The 21563-nt window shown below is 43.6% G+C and overlaps 1 protein-coding gene across 1 annotated transcript; it reads left to right on the top strand.

The window, feature by feature from the left end:
* Positions 1-13989: 13989 nt before the first annotated feature.
* prdm14 (PR domain containing 14) lies at positions 13990-19861 on the top strand. Its single transcript, XM_055633462.1, has 7 exons — positions 13990-15107; positions 15235-15291; positions 15867-16027; positions 16408-16675; positions 16770-16972; positions 18652-18753; positions 19634-19861. The coding sequence occupies exons 1-7, from the start codon at positions 14426-14428 to the stop codon at positions 19859-19861; spliced, it is 1701 nt and encodes a 566-aa protein (XP_055489437.1). The 5' UTR covers positions 13990-14425.
* The last annotated feature ends 1702 nt before the right edge of the window (positions 19862-21563 follow it).

Raw genomic sequence — 21563 nt, 5'->3', positions numbered from 1 at the left:
GATTTTCAATTTGATAGGCAAATCCCATCTACTTTTTCATTTAGAGCTTGACTTTGTTTTGTAAGATCTGTCAATTTCTTAGTACAGTGCAGGAACCTCAAATGCTATAACTTAGCATAATGCCTTAGATATGTTTTTATGTCCTGTATATTCCTAGCAGCTGTTTGTTGTATTATATTGTTTGTATAGTGAATTGTGTACAATTTTTGGATGTGTCATCAGTTATTAATTTTTTTTTTGTCAGATAATTAGAAATAATGGTTGCCTACTGCAATATGGACCCATGATTATTGCTTAGTTTTTTTTCAATGTTACTTTGTTCCTTTTGTGGTCAGTAGTGGGGCACTATTTGTAAAATGTTTGTTTTCTCCCCCAAGTCTCTGAGTGGTGTATATTGGCAGATTGCAAATTCTAAGCAATATGTAAAGTAAGGTTCTTCGGCAGAAGGCTTACAGTGTTTGCAAGTTCAGAGATGTATTTTTTTTAGTTCACACTAAACACCTTTTTTTTTCTTCTGGCATCCATTTTTGTATCCTTATTGTGAGCATTCTATGCCAATTTAGGTATATTCAAAGAAATTAAATACATTTATGCAAGTTGTTAACTAATATTGCTTTTGCTGATGTCATTTGCTTACTTGATGTTAAATAATGCTGTTGTAAATAAAGAATCCTGTTATTGCGATGTTTAATAAAATTTAATTCCTTTGAATTTTGCCTTTTCTTTTAAATTGAGTTGCACTAAAGTAAACCTTGGGTCATGATGGGACATACAAACTTAACATGGATAGATGCCAGCCAGTAATCTTCCCACCCTTAAGATTTCTGCAGTGATTCAGCACGAGTACCTAAGCTCCAATGTAGCACAGCATCACAGTACAGCCATGCAGCTCTTGTGCAGTAGGTGGCGTATCTCCCATCATTATAGCACCCCCTTGAGGCAGCAAGCTAACACTTTTATGAGATTTGCTCCTGACTTCACACAAGACCTTTTAAATCAAGAAGTCGCCAAGGATGTGGTTACCACTACCTATTTCTTATAGCTGAGTCTGGAGTTGAGTTTTGGCTGAACTTGTGAAATTTCAGCTGTTGTACTTTTATCGTTTTCTAAGCATGTTGGAAATGTGGCACTCTGAGCATTTCTGTCTTTGCCCTGCTAGAGATCCAAAACTGCTTCTGGCAAAAATGAAAACTCTTAACAGCAACCATTTTATTCAAATCCCTTAAACTACTTACTTAAAATAAACCATAAAATCTGCCAGATTGAAACTGGGTTTGGTCTGCCGGACTGAAACATCAAAAGTTTATTTATTTAAAGATACAGCATGGAAACAACCCATCAGCCACCAAATCCATGCTGACCATTGATCTGTTTACACTAATTCCATGTTATACCATTTTTGCCTCCTCGCTCAGTGGCGGACTGGCCAGGGTGTCAGCTTGCCCGATGGCAAGTGGGCCCCTGATGAAGTGGGCCCCCTTTGTCTCCAGGCAACCAATATTTTTAGACCCAGTCCGCCACTGTCCTCACTACACACCTAGGGCCATTTACAGAGGCCACACGCACATCCTCTGGACATGGGAGGAAACCAAGGAACCGTGTGGAAACCCAAACGATCACAGTCCAAATGGGCAAACTCCACACAGGCAGCACCTGAGATCAGGATGTGACCTAGGTCCTTATGAGAGAGCAACTACCCGCCCTGCCATTGCTTAGACAGCTGGGGAAAGTGGTGGGTAAGTCAAGTCCTTTCAGGCTGAAAGGTCCTGCATGGTTTCTGCCTTGTAGCAGAATGTGGCAGAGGCACACTGGTAGAATTTGACTGAAATGCTGAGTCTGCATTATTCAGTGGTTCAGGAACCAAGAATGCAGTAAACGTGGTGTAATGTCAATAGTTACTGTGGTGCTGCAGGTGGGCAAAGTCTAAAGTAGTAGTGTGAGTGTGCAATGGAATGAAGACTGGTGATTATCTAGCCTGAAGGAGAATGGTGGTGATTATTGGAGGTTGCTCACCCTTGCCCTGGACAACACTGCAGGGCTTCCTCAGAGTGGTGTCCCTTGTGTCCTAGGCCGAACCATCTTTACCAGTGACCCTGAATAAAGCACAAAGTGCTGGAGGAACTCTGCATGCCAGGCGGCATCTGTGGAGGGAAAACAACAGGTGATGTTTTGGGTCGGGAAACCAATCTACAGACTGATAGAGGCGAGAAAGCTGGTAGAGGGAAGTGGTCAGGACAAGAACTAGCAAGTGATAGGTGGATTCAGGTGATGTGAGATTATTGGCAGATAGGTGCAGATAGTAACAAAGGCTGGAGGTAAAGTGAAATCAAAAGGAGCAGATGTGGAATCTGAGAAGGAAGTTTGAGGCACTGAAGATGTAGAATCAGAGGGAGGAGTAGTGGATGTAAGGGAATAAGGAGGGGGAGAGAGGAAAATGGGAAACCTAGGGGTGGAAGATGTGCAGACAGAGAAGAGGAAAGGAACTAGCTGACTGGCAGGTCAAGGATCTTCTCATCACTGGGCCATAAGTGGGGATATTTGCTAATTGCACAACGTTTAATTCAATTTGCAGTCCTCCATCTCTGCCTGTGTGTGAAAACGTCGAGGTCACACACAGACATCAATTGATAAGTATTGATGGCTATCCTTGACATTCCCAGCTTCCTTCATATGCTCGGTCAGTGCAATAATAGCTAGGATAGCATGTCAGAGGGTAGGTGTCCTCGGTGTCTGACTGCCTGAAGTCTTTCCAAAGTGCAAGTCCAGATTGCAATGGTTCATCACTAGTTTGGATGAATCCCACTCCAAAAACACTTGAGGACCTCAACACTATCCAGATCAAAGTAACCGCCTTCCTTTGCACTCCAGCTGTGCCCTAAAACTTAATTCCCTCCACCATTGACACACAATGGTTATAGCATATACCATTTACTAAATGCAGTTGTGCTCCTGGTCTACTCCAATGAATTCCTAAACGTCACCTCCACCACAAGAAAGGATGAGAGTAGCAGATGTATGAATGCATGCACACTTCACTGGGAGCAAATCACATGCTACTCTAATTTAAGAATATTTTATTATCGCATCAAACTCACTAAATTTAAATTGTGGCAGTCTCTTCCTCACAAAATAAATAAAGTCATCACAGGGCTGTTCCTCTCTGTTAAGATAAATAAAGTTGCTAAAACTGTGTCACGGTGCAACAGGTGAAGATATAGTGCCCAGATTTACGTGTGAATGCAAGAAATTTGCATCAGGTTGGTACTATGTCAATGGGTTTCTTGAGAAACTAGTTCGAGAACAGTCAGAGTGACACAGCTGGAGCAAAGGCACAGTCCCTATGCCACCTCCCTCGACTCTGTCCAGGGACCCTGGCGATCCTTTCAGGTTAGGCAGATGTTCACTTGCACCTCCACCAACCGTATCTACTATATACATTGTTCCAGGTGTGGACTCTTATACATCGATGAAACCAAACGTAGACTGGGCGATCACTTCGCTGAACATTGTCACTCTGTCCGCCTAGGCCAACATGATCTCCTGGTTGTCAAACACTTTAACTGGCCTTCCCATTCCCACACTGACCTTTCTGTCCTGGGCCGCCTCCACTGTCGGAGTGAGGCCAAATGTAAATTGGAGAAATTGCACCTCATATTTTGCTTGGGCAGCTTACAACCCAGCGGTATGAATATTGATTTCTCTAACTTCAAGAAATCCTTGCATCCCCTCTCTTTCCCTCCCTCCCCCACCCTAGTCATTGTACTAATTTCACTGTTGTCCTGGTGAGTTTTCACCTCGCCCACAATGGATCGTTTCCTTGATCATCACTACTTTTTTGCATCTTTCTTTCATTTGTTCTGTATCTCTCTCTATATCGCTATCTATCTCTCATTTATCTTTCCCCTGACTCTGAAGAAGGGTCTCGATCCGAAATGCCACCTATTTTCTCCAGAATCGGAGCAGAATTTCTTCAGAGTTGAATCATGATCTTTTTAAATGGCAGAGCAGACTCTGAGTGGTTGATTTCTAATTTATACAATCCTGTGAAATAAGGAATTCTCAGGAAGTGGACTGGAAGTGGGGAAGCAATTTAGCATGTCCAGGCCATGCCATCAACCTGTACAGCACATAATCCCATTCCCATATTCCTCAACACTTTTTTGTAAATGAATGTTCTTCAATGCCTTTGCGTTCTGTTTTGAAAAACAGTTTCCAGTAGCCATCGAGCTTCCTAATCGTTGTGTATCTGGCCAAAAGATGGGATTTTGGAGTACAGGTACATAGCTCCTTGAAAGTGATGTCACAGGCTTTTGGTTCATTGGCCTTCATCAGTCAGGGTATTGAGAATAGAAATTGGGATGTCATGTTACAGTTGTAGAAGATGATGGTGAGGCTGCATTTGGAGTTTTGCGTTCAATTTTGGTCACCCTGCTGTAGGAAAGATGTTAAGCTGGAAAGAGTGCAAAGATTTACGAGGATGTTACCAGGACCTGAGGGCCTGAACTATAGGGAAAGATTGGGCAGTCTAGAACTTTATTCCTTGGAGCCCAAGAGGATGAGGAGTGATCTGATAGAGGTGTATGAGACTATGAAGGGAACTGAGTGCACCTTTTACCGAGGTATATTTTACCCAGAGTAGGGGAATCAAGAATCAGAGGGAATGGGTTTAAGGTGAGAGGAGAAATATTTAATAGGAACATGAAGGGCAACTTTTTCACACAGATGGCGGAGGGTATATGAAATGAGCTGCCAGAGGACACTTAAAAGACACATGGATAGGAAACGTTCAGTGGGATATGGGGCCAAATACGGGCAAGATTGGGCATCTTGGTCGGCATAGACAAATTGGGCTGCAGGGCTTGTTTCTGTGCTATGATTCTATAACTCAGAAAGAAAGAATAAATAAATAGTGTCATGCCATTAAATTATTTACATGCAGCTGTTGCTGTGGGGATCATTGCATTTTTACTTAAAGTTTGGTTGGTGTTTCTCTGTGTGTTTAAATTTAGATTCCTCATCAGCTGGCATGGAAATTGTATGGCGGCTGGCTTACTTCTGCGATGATAACATATCAGGAGAAAAGGCTCCCAGAAGACGATGGAGTGGGAGAGGTGAACTGAGTTATGGGCCTGTCTCACGGTACGAGTCCACCCACGAGTGATCCGAAGTGAAAGAAAAAAGCACACTCGTGGTTGTCTATGAGATTCCAAGTTTATGTTCACGAGTTTAAGCAAGTTCCCACGTGTATGTCTAAGTTTGCCGTTTACTTCTCATTTCTGTGATGTACCAAGTTCCTCTCTCGAGTTACCAAGTTCCTCTCCTGAGTTACTCTTGAGCCAACCGTGAATGAAGGCCTGTTTTAAGTATCAAATAGAGGAGCTGGACAGCATCTCATACAGTAAGTATATTCTGATTCAGTATTGAAAGTTATTTAATTTCAGAACTTAAAAAAACTAGGCAGGATCTCGGTCCCGCACTCGCTGCCATTGTGCAGCAAGGAGGCGGTGGCAGCGAAGCAACAGTGGTAAAGAAGTTCAAGTTCAAGTGAGTTTATTGTCATGTGTCCCTGATAGGACAATGAAAACTCTAGAGTCACTACGGTAAACTCACGGGCCACTACGTTCTTACAATGAGTTTAAATGTTTCAAATTTTAACTTCAAGAGTAAATTTGGCTCGTGGAAATCTTTAAACATGTTTAAAGTTTTTCAAGAGTTAACAAGTTTCCCGGGTACCTGCCGTTAGCGGCACGAGTCGCTAAGTTGCGTCTATGAGTTCCGACGTTCCTGCTACGTTAATTGTACGTGATTACCACGAGTTTAATTTGTTTTAAACTCGGGGTCACTCGTGGGCCGACTCGCACCATGAGACAGGGGTTTTAGGAAGGAGGCATGAAAGAATGAAGATTTGCAGGATAAGAGCTGGCAGCTGGTGCAGATGGCATTGATTTTTAAAACATTGGGAGCCATGCGTTTAGTGTCAGAAGCGGCACGATGGCACAGCGGTAGAGTTGCTGCCTTACAGCGCCAGGGACCTGGGTTCGATCTTGGCTACGGGTGCTGTCTGTATGGAGTTTGTACTTTCTCTTCATGACCGTGTGGATTTTCTCCAGGTGCTCTGGTTTCCTCCCTCATTCCAAAGACATGCTTGTTTGTAGGTTAACTGGCATCTGTACATTTTCCTTAGTGTGCAGAATAGAAATAGTGTACGGGTGATCATTGGTCGGCAAGGATTTGGAGGGCAGAAGGGCCTATTTCCATGTTGTATCTCTAAAAAAAAATTTAAAGTGAGGATTATTTGTAGGTAATAGGGGAAAATGTTTGGGCTTCTTTATAATGGAGGAGAAATATTTGTTATTTTTCTCAGGATACGATCTACAAAGGCAGTGATGGTCAAGTCTGAGCAGCTCCAAACTGTTGGTGAGATGCTGTAAGTCTTCCTGCAAAGTAATATTAACTTTAATTCCTATTCACTAGGGTGCATACTGTATGTGTAGGAAGGAACTGCAGATGCTCGTTTACACCGAAGATGCACACAAAATGCTGGAGTGACTCAGTGGGTCAGGCAGCAACTCTGGAATAGGTGAAGAGCCTCGACCCAAAACGTCACCTATTGTTTTTCTCCAGAGATGTTGCATGACCTGCTGAGTTACTCCGGCATTTTGTGTCTATGCAGGGTGTATACATATTTAGATGATCTAAGAAACAACCAATAGATGGCACTTTAGGACAAGTAATGAAAGGAGAAACTGATAGTAAGATGCATGTTCAAATGTATTGTAGCTTGCAAGATATGTTTCATGGGGGTGGATGTAGCAAGAACTGCTATATTTTAATATAATTACAACATTTTAATAAATAATATGCCCAACTCGTTCTCAGGTCACAGCTCTAACATCCAATTAGAATAACTCAGACAGCAAGAGTATATGTAAAGTAACACACATTTTCAAAATAAGTATAAGTGACTGAATGTCTATAGATTACCCAAAACGATTAATCAATATCACTGAATGCTAAAATAAATGCATATGACAATATAAGCAAGACTTCAAATGAATATTTCAGGAGTTCTGCAGTACTGGAGCAGCATCCAAGGACTTTGTTAATGCTTTACGCAGTTGAGTTATTTTATAGAAGAAATTACAGACTAATTTGGAGAGTAAGGCATCAGTACAGTAGGTGAAACATGCATCCCAAATCTACTTGGTTTCTTTGAGTTAATAAGCATTGTGAATATAATATATTACAAATTTCACAAAATATTCAATTATCTGATGCCTTTAAAGAAGATGGAGGAATGTCGAATTAATGACTGTTCAGCAAATTGGATTGAAAATTGCTTCCAATAAGAGAAAATAGAAACTGATGATGAGTGGACTGACTGTCTCTGTCTCGGCTGGTTAGGTATGTGAGCAATAGAGCTATTCCACCAAAGAAAGTCCCTGCTTCAATTTCCTGAGTTAGCTGATTTCAGTGCATGCTATTATTGAGCTGACATTCCATAACCATGTCAATAGAAATCATGATTACAATACTTTAAAAAAAAAAATGTTGATATGAGAGATTGGGTCAGATAGGCAGCCGGAGCCTTTGTAATTTCCTCTGTGGTCCCCACCTCGTGCACTGATGGGGCCAATTTACCGAGAGGCTGAAAAAAGAGGGGAACAGGAGAAGAAAATTAACACAAAAAAAGATAGAAGGAACTGGTGGATAATGTAAAACGGCATATGCTGTAATGAATTAACTAGAGAAGCGTAAGCAGGAACAGGAGTGAAAATTGAACAGTGACCAGGAAGACTCTTTGTTTCGTTTAAAAAATATTTGGTTGGAACGATAGAAATGCTGGAATATCGGTGGTTTAATTTTGAGTGTATGCTGCTTAGCTCGGGGTTATAAAGCAATGTCTTGGTTCTATCTCTGTATCACTAGCGATTAAATGTATTTTGAAACAGTTAGTGAGATTCAGGTGCATTGTATTCTGCGTTTCCCCAGCCAACGTTCACCTTGCATCGCACTCCCGAGCGACACCCACCCAATCGGGTGTCAAACGCTGTTGTGTTAAATCTGTAGATAGATACAAAATGCTAGAGTAACTCAGCGGGTCGGGCTATATCTCTGGAGAAAAGGAATAGGTGACGTTTCAGGTTGAGACCTTTCGTCAGACCGAAAGTCAGGAGAGAGGGGGACTAGAGATATGAAAAAGGTTCAGATCAAATCAGAGACGGCACCGATGACCAAGGAAAGGTGGAGCCCACAATGGTCTATTGTTGGCTGTGCACGAGGCGATAACGAAAAATATATGAATACAGAAGTGGCCTTCTGTAAAATCAGGAGCGGTACGATCCTTTCTCACACGTGGGCTCTCTGCTTGAGGGGAAACGCACCGTGTTTAGCGTGGAAATAATGCAGTCAAATGTTACAACGGGAAAAATGAAAAACTAAAAGGTTATTAAAACGCGGGTTAAGATACTTGCATGAATCGATCGACCATTTTTTCCTCAATTTTTAAAAATCCATCAGAATATTGTTTATGCACATGAAACAGCAAGGACTCACCCATTTCTGGAAGATGTTTAATAGCGCTGTGACCAGTCCAGTGCCAGTGATGGAACCGGCTGCAGACAGCATTGCTTAGAGACCATGTCCTCCTCTTTCAACCACCATCCCGAACAGTTCAGTTCAGATGGACGGTAAGCATTTAGGTATACTTACTGCAGATCTTGTGGGAGATTATTTTAACTATTGAGAGATTTTAAACGATTTGTATAACGGCATCCATTTACAACACGTCCGCCTATCTCATAAAAGCCAGTCACAAAGCACATCGAGAAAGAGTTAAAAGCAGATAGACACGAGATTCTGGAGTAACTCAGCGGGTCAGGCAGCATCACTCGAGCAAAGGAACAGGTGGCGTTTCGGGTCGAGGCACTTTTCCGGTATAAACCAGCATCTACAGTTCCTTATTACAGGGTTAAAAGCAGGACGTATTGAGGAAGTGGTGAGCGGAAGGTGAGAAGTTTTGGTTGTAAATGAAGTGAGAATATTTAAATGCAAACCTGTTCGAATATAGGTAACTCAATTTCAGCAGTGGTTAACAAAAAAACCCCAGCATGTTCACTAAAGAAATGTATATTGAAACTTCCACTAGGATATAACCCTACACTCATCAAAAACAGTGTTTAAGAGGGAACTGCAGATGCTGGAGAATCGAAGGTTACACAGAAAAGCTGGAGAAACTCAGCGGGTGCAGCAGCATCTATGGAGGCAGGTGAATCGGGCAGTCTGAAGAAGGGTTTCGGCCCGAAACGTTGCCTATTTCCTTCGCTCCATAGATGCTGCTGCACCCGCTGAGTTTCTCCAGCTTTTCTGTGTAACTCATCAAAAACATATGGCCTTTCGAAATGCTGGGGACACCCAGCCTGCCGGTCAACCTCTGAACTGGAATCCGTCGGTGACCAGTTGCGAGGAAGGTTCTTCACACGGGTTCCCGGCGTCTTGCATTTGCAGAGACTGGCAGAGCCGTTGTGTACAAAGATCCTATAGCTCTGCTCTGCAATAGGATCTTTGGTTGTGTATGCCCAGCAGTTTGCACTTGTATTCCGATATTCAACGTCTGCAGTTTCCCCCTCACTGGTGCTCAGCCTATCCCACTTCTACCTGAGCTCATGCTGTTCGGAGATAAACCCCCCTCCACCCGAATCCCCAGAAATCGTGCAGTCAACGAAATGTTGTTCCAATGTCACCGATATAAAAGGTAAATTCATTAGTTCCCCTTCAAACACTTGATTTTGGTGTTAATGTAACGAAGGTCGTTCGTTCGGTGCCCAGAAATGCACGCCAGTTGGTACTTGTGTAAGTGGGAGAAGAGCGCCCGCCCGACTAATTCCCTTTTAGTTATCTGTGTGCACCGTCCCGAATCACCTGCCAACATAAATGCAAATAATTCGGATACTTAATTAAACTCCGTTATTGCACTTAGTTTCATTGCCTTTCACTTCTGAAAAACAACATAAGATTGCCGGCATCTGTTGGATGTCATCGATCTTAAAGTCCACGTTTGTGTAGATTACATGATAAAAATCTTCTGGTTATATTTTAATAACTAACATCTGATCATTTGCATTAATTTGGAATTTGCCTTTGTTAAAATTAACAGGAATAATTATACCTTGACTGTCACTGTCTGTTATCATTGTACGTATGCAAATTGCTGTGAAATTCAAATAAAAAGATTTAAATCAAAATTAACAGGAATACATTTTCATATAAAAGAAGAAAAAAAAACGCCGGCATGTTAATGTCGGCTGCATAATAAAAGTTTTAAAATGTAGAAGTAAATTTCATAGAGTCATAGTCATAGAACCATACATCGTGGAACTTGTTCAACCTGCCCACGCCGACCAACATGCCCCATCAGCACTCGTCCTACCTTCCTGCGTTTGGCCCATGCCCCTCCAAACCTTTCCCATCCAATTGTCTGTCTTACTTTTATCTTTCTTACATTTTTATGTAATGAAATTCAGATTTGCGATTGGCCCTAAAGCTTGACATCGACCCTTGCTATTCCAAGCATTCTTTAAAAAAAAATTAATATCACTTAACAAGAGTATATTCCTCCCAGAAGCAAACACGTTGGCTGAAGAAGGGTTTCGGCCCGAAACGATGCCAATTTCCTTCGCTCCATAGATGATGCCGCACCCGCTGAGTCTCTCCAGCATTTTTGTGTACCTTCGATTTTCCAGCATCTGCAGTTCTTTCTTAAACACCTTGTATATCTTCGGTATTTACCAACATTTGCTCTTCCTTTCTGCGCATTTTAAGAGTTGCTGTTTACTTAAAACAGAAGTTACATTTATACTCTGTAACCTAACCTCTGTTCCCTACATGCCCCGTTGGGGGGAGGGGCACAATACTGTATCATGTCGGATGATTCACTCTGAGCAAGTACAAAAAGCTTTATTTTCATTCCGAATTCAAATGTCCCCATTTATATTTCATGCAAAATATGCCGAATAAATAAACCCCTGTTGCAATTGACGTCGTCTTCACAAAATGATGTTTTATTTCTACCAGTTTGCTCGTTCAGTAAACTTTCAATTTCCACTGCTTGACCAAAACATTGGGGGGTTTTTTTAATGTTTACCGGATTTGGGCTAGACATCGAAAATGTAACACCACGAGTTCTGATGGTGTAAAATAAAATAAAAATTAAATCTGAGATTTCGAATGATGTGCAGTGATTGGGTCTACTATTGCAGTCACTAAATAAAGGGACATTGGAACTGGTTCTGAATCGATGACATTTATTTTTGTAGCGTCAGATTAATATTTTGTTTGAATTATAAAATGAATCAGAGACTTGCAATATTATATCAACCTGAGGACTTCTGTTTTAAACCGTTTCATCCAATGATTCATTCATTTTCTGCCTTGGCTCCAAGAAGCGAGATGTCCGACTCTCGTTTGAGGCAGCGAGTTTATGAAGTGACCGGGTGCGCGCATCTGGATCGTCGAAGTCATTCTACAAGCGAATGCCTTGGGCTTTTCCCGGGGAAGGCATCGAAAAAACATTTAAACGATGTTTTGCTGTTGTATTTGGAGATCATTGGTTAGGTCTACACTGATAAACCACATTGCTTTCTGCCACAACGCTGTTAGCTCGGATTGCGAGGGTCAGGAGATGCAGTGACAGTGAGATGGAGGCTTCTAATGTGTTAAAGTGCAGTCCCCGAGGAGGTCTCTCTCTCTTTCTCTCCCACTCTCTGCCTCTGACCAATCGCCGGGACGGGGAGAATCCACGGCCCCTCCTGCTCTCCACTCTCTTGCCATCTGTCCTTAGCTGACCACACGCACAGCAGAAGCTTTCTGTAAACAGCAAAGAGTCAAAATACTACTCCCGTCCCCATCATCAAACCGCTACAATAAAGTAACTCGTGCGAAATCTCGCCTATCGCGTTTGCACCCAATGTCTTGAAGGATTCAGACGACCTTACGGCAAAGTAGGTAAGTGGCTGCTGCCCATTTTCAAACACTGGTTTTAGTGACCTCGGTAAAGAGACTGTAATGCCATAAAATGCTATCATTAAAAAAATGTGGGGTTGAGTTCTTGCATCCGTTTACAGCAACGAGGATATTAAAAAGTAATTGATCAAACTGGCGTTTTGTTTACTCAATACTTAACCAAGGCGTTAGATGTGTTCATTATCTAGTTCCCCCTGACCTCTGCGATTGACCCTATGTTCTTTAATTTAAATGTCACGACCCTGTTTTGTCTCAATTGTTGGCGAATATTGATCCAACGGATAATATCGAATTCATTGCACTTCGAACTGAATAGTCAGATTGTCAACTTTGTGCTCTGCAAAAGATAGTGTTCTTCCGTGGTTTCAGTTCGGTGGAGACGGGGATGTAACATGTTTATTTAAATCAAATGGCGTTATAATAATGGTCCAATAAACAATGTTTATTTGTGCTGAAAGATGCATATATGTTATCACACATGGACAGAATCGTACTTCGTCATCTACTACATTGATGCAGTTCATGCGAGTTAACACACACGGACCCTTAACTGTTATCAACGTGAAATGTGGAGTTTTGGAGGCTGACGAAATTTAACGAGCATTGAATTGAATAAAACGAACTCCTCATCCGTGCTGAGTAGATTTCCTGCATTTCCAGGAAACGGTAAAGACTGGTCCATTATTTTCTAACCGCGATTTCTAGGATCGAGGAAAAACAAAACCTCGTCGCAATAATTAATTACAGCAGGTTCTTGCAAAACATAAGCATTTGGAGATGCAGTTGAGGTGGGGGTAGGGTTGGGACGTATAGCCCTTACGGCAAATCGATACTGCTTTGGGGACACTCATTTATCAAAATATGGAAACCTGATGAATGATTGTTCGCAATTCTGGAAAGAATCCGAATTACGCGTTTCCAGATCGGATCTTACCTCTGTAAAAAAAAAACTTTGCCCTAACGATGGTGTTTTATTTTTCTCTCCTTGCTTTTCTTTCTGTCCTTGACTGGTAAATCGCTGCGGGCGCCATTCATTTAGAAACTAGCCTGTAGTCCTGTTAATTACCCATCTTTAGAGTCGCGCCATGATTTGGATCCTTTCTGGGCTTTCGTTTTACATAAACGTTTCTCATGGTTTTTTCATTCACACGTCGAATACGTGCGTCTTTCTCACCTCATTTGCAGAAGAACGATAATTTCGTTCCATATGGAGTAAAGTTTGTATTAACCGTTTGTACATAATATACCGATCTCCATTGAATGTAATTTTAAATTGTTCGTTGTAAATTTCATTATGTTGCTTCTCTAGCTATTCTTATTCTAAAAGTGAAATTCGGATGTTCCCAACAGATTTTTACCTCTTCATTTCCTATCTGCCTTTCTGTAATCTTTTTTCCAGAGATGTATTTAATGAATTGAGTAATTCGGAGATCAGTTGTATGCGTGTGTATACTGTACTTTCAAAAACGATTATCAAATTTCAAAGATAACATTTTACTGTGGGATATTAATATGTAATCTTCTTCCAGAGATTTATTTAATGAATTGTTAAACGTCCTAACTGCTGGTTTGGGGAGTCTTTGCTTAGAAACGCACTGGACATGTGATACTGACTCTTGGACCGTGCAACCCACTGCATAGGAGTTACAACATGTTTCCGAATCAGGTAGCTGCCCACTCCCTCTCCCTCCCACCCCCACTCCGGCAATTTTGCTCAGTAGAAATGGATGGTACCTGAGGCAAATGCTGTCAATTAACCGAGATCTGCTAAAGTGTACATGGAAGATAGTCACAAAATGCTGGAGTAACTCAGAAAGACAGGCGGCATCTCTGGAGAGAAGGAATGGGTGACGTTTCGGGTCGAGACCCTTCTTCAGACTGATCGAACTTCACATGGATCCCCTTTCAAATTCCAATTCCAGAAATACTCAGTCTGAATGTATCTCCATTTATCTCATTTATCTCCAGAGATGCTGCCTGTCCCGCTGAGTTACTCCAGCATTTTGGTCTTACTTTGAATACGTTATCCTCCTCTCACCGACAAGAGTTATGTAACACCCTCTCTCGCTGCTTCCACTCTGTGATTCCTCCTGCTTTCCACCTATCTATCGTTTTCACACCCTACCCTTCCATATCGCTCTCACCCTGAATCTCAGTCTAAAGAAGGGTCTCGACCTGAAACGTTACCCATTCCTTCCCTCCTGCCCCGCCGAGTTACTCCAGCATTTTGTGTCTAACTTCATCGTAAACCAGACTGTGCAGTTTCTTCCTACACAATGTACACTCATTGTCGCTCGATGGACGAGCCCGGTGTTTACCTTTGGGGTGGTGGAAAGGATCGACCATTGACCCATGATTGCAAGATTTGACGACGGAAGCTCCCTTTACCCATGTTAATGCAAACATGTATTCACACTGGTTACGGTTTTCTCTGCTCATTCACAGACGATCGGGTTGCCGCATAGTTCCAACTGGGATGTCCTTGTCGACTGAAGAACAAGTTTACGCGAGTGAAACCATCAGGACGGCGCCCCCTCCAAGGATCCCGGGCTACTACCCCTCCATCCAGCCCCATTCCCACTACCTGGATGTGCTGCGCTCCTCCTCAGAAGAAGCGCTCCAGCCTCTCAAGTCTCTGGGCAGGCTGGTCAACGACTCCAGCCCGCTCATGCCCTTCTCCGTCGGCAACTTCTCCTTTCTCAACGAGTCTTCTCCGGCTGCCGAACGGATCTGCAGCATCCTGCCCTCCGCTCCGATCACCCTCTTCACTAAGATGCCGGACAGCGTCAACCCGGTTTACCCCCGCAGCCGGGACAAGCCGGTCATTGTGCCGCCCCGCCCGGCTCCCCTGTGCAGTCCCGGCCAGAGGCAGGGTCGGCGGCACCGTCTCCAGCCGAACAACAGCGCCCAGCACACTGGCTCCCTGCGCTCCACCGGGCAGGCGACAGCGGCCGCTCACCACCTCCAGCCCGTACAGTTCACCGAGCAGGACCTCAACACTGTCCTATACGGCCGCATGAACTCTGCCAACCACGACGGGACAGTCAGCCATGCGATCTCAGGGCTGCGGATATCGGGAAACACAGGTACACAGCTCAGTGAGGAGGGGGGTGGGCGGGGAGAGAGAGGTTCATCTCACTTCATTCACCTGTTTCTCAGGAACCTGGACGGAACGAAATATCTCAGTGATACCTCTGTCCCTCTGCCTTGCAGGTGGTCACGAGTCCCAGCTTCAACACCTGGACAGAGACCCTGTCCAAATCCCAGCGGGTGAGTGGAGGGGGCGACTGGGGAAGGAGTGGGAGATGGTGGGGAACGAACGGGGGGGGGGGGGGGGGGGGGGGGGGGGCAGGATTGGAGCAAGCAGTGGAAGGGGAGAGGGTGGGGAGCCGGGGAGAGGATTGAGGGAAGGAGTTGGAGAGGGAGCGAGCGAGGATGAAAGGATTTGGGGACTGAAGGGGAGGGGGAGGGTGAACGGGCCACGGTCCCTGGAGTGAGTGCGAGAGAGCGGCGTTGTGTTGGTGAGTAAAAGATTGCTGAGTAGGGGAGGTGAGTATGGTAGAGTGTGCGGGTGAAGGAGCGAGGATATGCAATGAGTGGCAGAGGGAGGAGTAAATGGGCGAATAGTGATGAAGAGTGAGTGGGGAAGGGGGAGTGGGGCGGTTATGTGGAGAGAACGGGTATGGAGCGGGGGAGGTGTGTATGGGAGAGAGATAGGGTTTGGGAAGGAGTAGGGAGCGAGGGGTGGGGGGTGTCGGTGCCGCTCTGATCTATGTGCATCACTCAGTTCAATCCTGTGCGAGTGACCGCTGACTGCTCACCCTCCTCTCCCTTTCTCCCCGCAGGGCTCGCTGTGTCTCACACCTACTACGGCGGAGTTCCCCACCACGGCGTCTTCTGCTCCCAAAATCTGATCCCCAAGGGCGTCCGATTCGGACCTTTTACGGGAAAAGTGGTGAATATGAGCGAAATTAAAACCTACGACGACAACTCGTACATGTGGGAGGTGAGGATTACTCTGAGAGAGAGAGAGAGAGCTAGTTTGAAATGTCAACGGTTTACGAGAGGAGAAACAGGGAACCGCAGATGCTGGTTTTTAACAAGAAAAAACAACACACGAAGTGCTAGAATAACTCAGCGGGTCAGGCACCATCTCTGGACAAGTGTCTGACCTCCCGAGGTACTGCAGACGCTGCCTGACCCGCTGGGTAACTCCAGCACTTCTTAGCGGGTCAGGCAGCATCTCGAGTAGTTACTCCAGCACTTTGTGTCTCGAGTGTTTACATATAGCTGGGTTTAACGCCGGCATCCCGTTCTGGGACGGTTAGACCTCTGTGGCGGTGATCGCCCTGAGCTGTTGTGAGTTCTCTCAACTTGTCTTTACAGATTTTCGAAGACGGTCGGCTCAGCCACTTTATCGACGGGAAAGGGGCGGCGAGTAACTGGATGGCGTTGGTAAACTGCGCCAGGTCGCCGCAGGAACAGAACCTGACGGCCGTGCAGAGCGAGGGCAAGATCTTCTACGAGACCTGCAAGGATGTGCGGCAGAAACAGGAGCTCCTGGTGTGGTATGGAGACTGCTACTTGCAGTTTATGGGAATACCGGTCACTTTAAAGGAAATGACTGAAAGCCAATTCACAGAGCAAGCCGAAGGTTAAAACACTTAAACGATTTTCTGACCTTTTTGCGGTTTACTGTCATTAGCTGCTATCGCTTGTCTGAAACGCGACTTCCATTCCCTTGTCAGAGTCCGCAGAGGGCTTTAAATGCGAGAGGTGCGGCAAGGTCTTCGCCTACAAATACTACAGAGACAAGCATTTGAAGTACACCCGCTGCGTGGACCAGGGCGATCGCAAGTTCCCCTGCCACCTCTGCAGCCGCTCGTTCGAGAAGAGGGACCGACTGAGGATCCACATACTGCACGTCCATGAAAAACACCGGCCGCACAAAGTGAGCGCAGTCCTATCCCGACCTCCCCTGTACCCCGCCCCGCCTGCTCACCACTGCAGACCTGATCCCAGCTTTTACCCTTCATTGTGTTTACACTTTAATTGTCTATTGTGTTTAGACCTTCATTCTTCATTTTATTTAGACTATTATTCTTTATTCTGTTTAGACTTATTCCTAGTGTACGGTCAGAGCCCGTGATCCAGTACATAAGACCCAGTGTGATTCTCCATGATGCTAATTCTTATCCACTAACTCTGTCCCAAATACACAACCTAGTGGAGCAGTATAGAAATATTCTAAGTGATTTATCCTTGGGAGAATTCCTGCTTAGCTGCAGAATATTGAAATATCTCGCTCTCTGACCTTTGGTTAACCACATCATGAACCACTTCTGTAACCACAGTAACTCATTGGACATGAAGCATTCTGAACATCATGAGACATAGAAGCAGCATTAGAGGCCATTCAGCCCATTCAGTTCAGTCTGCTGCACCATTCAATTGTGGCTGATGTATTTTTTCCTCTCAACCCCATTCTCCTTCCTTCTCCCCGTATCCTCTGACGCCCTTACTAATCAAGAAGCTATCATTCTCTGGTTTAAAAATACCCATTCAGATTCAGATTCAGATTCAACTCTAATTGTCATTGTCAGTGTACAGTACAGAGACAATGAAATGCATTTAGCATCTCCCTGGAAGAGCGACATAGCATATGATTTGAATAAATATTTACATTAGCATATATACAGACATAGTGTTTTTCCTGTGGGAGGAGTGTCCGGGGGGGAGGGGGTGATTGGCAGTCACCGAGGTACGTTGTTGAGTAGAGTGACAGCCGCCGGGAAGAAGCTGTTCCTGGACCTGCTGGTCCGGCAACGGAGAGACCTGTATCGCCTCCCGGATGGTAGGAGGGTAAACAGTCCATGGTTGGGGTGAGAGCAGTCCTTGGCGATGCTGAGCGCCCTTCACAGACGCCCTACCCATCCCCGGTAACTGATAATATATACCATGATCGTTCATCCAAATATTGTCACCAGCCTCCATAGTTTTCACCAGCCCCCCCCCCCCCCCGCCCACATCAGTCTGAAGAAGGGTTTCGAGCCGAAACGTTGCCCATTTCCTTCGCTCCATAGATGCTGCCTCACTCGCTGAGTTTCTCCAGCATTTTTGTCTACCATCCATATTTTTTTCAGTCAGTTCAGTTCTTATGGAAGAGCTTCTCCAATTAGCATATTTTACTCAAAGAGTGCTGTTCCAGACCTGAAGTATCGCCTATCCTCTCCACAGACGTTGCCTGGCTTGCTGAGTTACTCCAGCACTTTGTATTTTGCTGTTGGTTTTACTGTTTTTCACAATGTTTGGAGAAGCATCACACCATCAGTCTATCACTTAGAGCTTACAGACATGAGAAATACTATAAAACCTATTGCTTTATCGTGAATTAATTCAATAGTTACATATATGGTATTCCACACCCATTTCCATCAAAATGTAAGTGTCACCTTTCCACAATTCAAATACTCTATTCATATACACAGCTCCTCGCTCCACACAGTTCCATTTAATTTGGGTGACACTTTGCTGCATGTGCAATGTATAAGCTTGAATTATTGTGAGGTAATTCCTGGGATAGTTAACGTTACCGACCATGTCCAAGTTGTGACTCTCTCTGTTGGACAGTGCTCCGTATGTGGGAAGAGCTTCTCGCAATCCTCCAGCCTCAACAAGCACATGAGGGTTCATTCGGGAGAACGGCCGTACAAGTGCGTCTACTGCAACAAGGTGAGTGGAACATTTCCACACCATTTATTCAACCATAAGGCCATGAACAATGTGCGTGTCTTGGAAATATAGTACATTAAAGTGCATGGAACATGTATGTATATATATATTTAAATATATATATTTAAATATATATATATATATATATATATATATATATATATATATATATATATATATATATATATATATATATATAGAGACAGGGACACACAGAGATATATGTGTGTATATATATATATATATATATATATATATTGACACACACACACACACACATATATATATATATATGTACACACACACACACACACACACACGCGCATACATATACACACACACATACGCATATATATACACACACACATATATATATATACATACACATATATATATAACACACATATATATATATATACATACATACACTTACATGCTCACATATAGCAAATCTACGAACATATTTAATCAGGATTTCTTTTATGTCAAATTAAGGTTGTATTGGTTCTATCAAACATTGATAGCAGGATCTAACACAGTAGACATCAAGTTCATACTAAACCTGTAAAAATTATTAAATTTGGCAGGTGGAATGATCCATATTTTATCAGCTCTCCTTGGTGGTTGGCTTTGTTCAATTTTACAGATTAATTTTGACGTTGCTGTTAGCTGAGTAAAAATACCCGTGTTCTGGGACACGTCATGTGTTTGACTATACTACTTGGTGGGTGGAACTGTGACAATAAATTAAGAGGTGTTTAAAGATCAACTCTGTTGCATCTTAAGAGTTTGAATTTTAGGGAAGTGAGTTTCGATGACTTGGTTTGAGAGCTCTGAGCATCACTAATGCTTTTCTACTGTTTCTCTTGTCCCACTCTAGGCTTTCACCGCCTCGAGCATCTTACGGACCCACATTCGGCAGCACTCTGGAGAAAAGCCCTTTAAATGCCGTCACTGTGGCAAAGCATTTGCTTCTCATGCAGCTCACGACAGCCATGTGAGGCGCACACATTCTAAAGACAAAATGTTCCCTTGTGATCTCTGCAAAAAAACCTTTATGGAAGCACACGAGCTCAGTTATCATCAGGTGCAGTTCCACGCAGGTTAGTACCAGGCCGTGTGGGTGAGATAAGAGGTACCATGTGTCTGGGTGTGACCGTCCTTTGTGTTCTTCACCACCTTACCAGTTAAGGTTTAAGGAACATGTGTTATCTCATTGGGAATCAGTTTATTGTTTACCTGCACCTCTCTGCTGTTTTCACTTGGCCTGTTCTGTATTATTGATGTCTGCAACGGGTTTATCTTTGGACCTGTGGAAAAATAATGTAACATTATTCATTCTGTATGAAGGCACAGATGTCAATGCTAAAGGGCCGACACGGTGGCGCAGCTGGTAGAGCTGCTGCCTCACAGCGCCAGACACCCGGGTTCGATCCTGACCTTGACTGCTGTCGGTGTGGAGTTTGTAGGATCTCCTTGTGACTGCATAGATTCCCTCCAGTTTCCTCGCACATCCCAAAGATGTGTGGGTTTGTAGGTTAATTGGCCTCTGTAAATTGTCCCCAGTATGTAGGTAGTGGATGTGAAAGTGGGATTACAGAGAACTGATGTGAATGGGTAATTGATGGTCAGTGTGAACCTGGTGGACCAAAAAGCCTTTTTCATGCTGTATCTTTCAATCAATTAATTCCGCTTTAATTTGCAGAATCTACTTGATGCCACATGTCATTTTACAATTGTTGCTGTCAGGCTTGTTTTGGTGTGGTTTTCCATCTGTTCTCTCATCTCTCCTGCAAGCAGTGTTTCAAACAGCACCAGAAATGCACTAGAATGATCACCCACACAAATTTGAACTGGACGGCTAGTTCATGAAATAGAAGGAAACCTGGGCAGAGAAAGTTTAATTTTTCATTTATTCCTTTGAAACGGAAGAGACTTGACAGCCTGGTAGAACTGTTTTGCTGATCTAATTGAAATTAGATCAGCCAATTAAATATAGCAATTTTGCTTTAAATATCCCACTCATACAGATTTGGATTAAACCAAAGAGTTTGGTGTATCAGTATTATGAGTTCAGAGTAAGTATTTGGTAGAACGGCTGCCTCACAGCACCAGAGACCCAGGTACAATACTTTTTCTTTTTTTGTATCCATCTTGTTACAAATGGTGGCCTCTCTGTCATCGTCTGTCCTGAAAAGGACGCAAGCTTCCGGCGACAATCAGTGGAAGCCATCACTTGTCGCAATAGATGATGGTGGTAGCATAATTAGCTCGGGATACTTCCAGTTTCCAGCCCCGTGACATGGACGTTTCTGCTATGGGGCCCAGGCTTGATACCTTGGGTGCTGTTTGTATGGAGTTTGCAAGTTTGCACGCTGTCCCTGTGGCCATATGGGTTTCCTCTGGGGTGCTCCAGTTTCCTTCCACATCCTAAAGTGCTGGCTTTTAGGTTAATTGACCTCTGTAAATTGCCCCTACTGTGTCAGGAGTGGATGTTCTTGTTACTGAGATATGCACAGATATGGGAGAAGGTCATTGTAACAATAAACTGAAACCACATAAAGGCTGAGAAGCAACAGAGTATTCCAAGAAATATATCCTTACCTTCCCATATGTTATTGTTTGTTATTCCAATTAATTACTCATCCACTGCAGCTTGAGAAATCTGTTTAACTGCACTAGTAAGCAGAAGATCTATGATCAACACAAAGTGACTGTAATCATTAAGATAACCTTGCTTAAATCCAGAGTAAATATTGACTTGTATTTACCATCAATACATTATGAGTTATCAAACTCATAAAGACTAA

Source organism: Leucoraja erinacea, chromosome 4 (assembly GCF_028641065.1).
Source record: "Leucoraja erinacea ecotype New England chromosome 4, Leri_hhj_1, whole genome shotgun sequence".
In the NCBI taxonomy this organism is placed as follows: Eukaryota; Metazoa; Chordata; class Chondrichthyes; order Rajiformes; family Rajidae; genus Leucoraja; species Leucoraja erinaceus.
The sequence above is the reverse complement of the archived record's forward strand: the minus strand, read 5'-3'. Positions and strand labels throughout refer to the sequence as shown.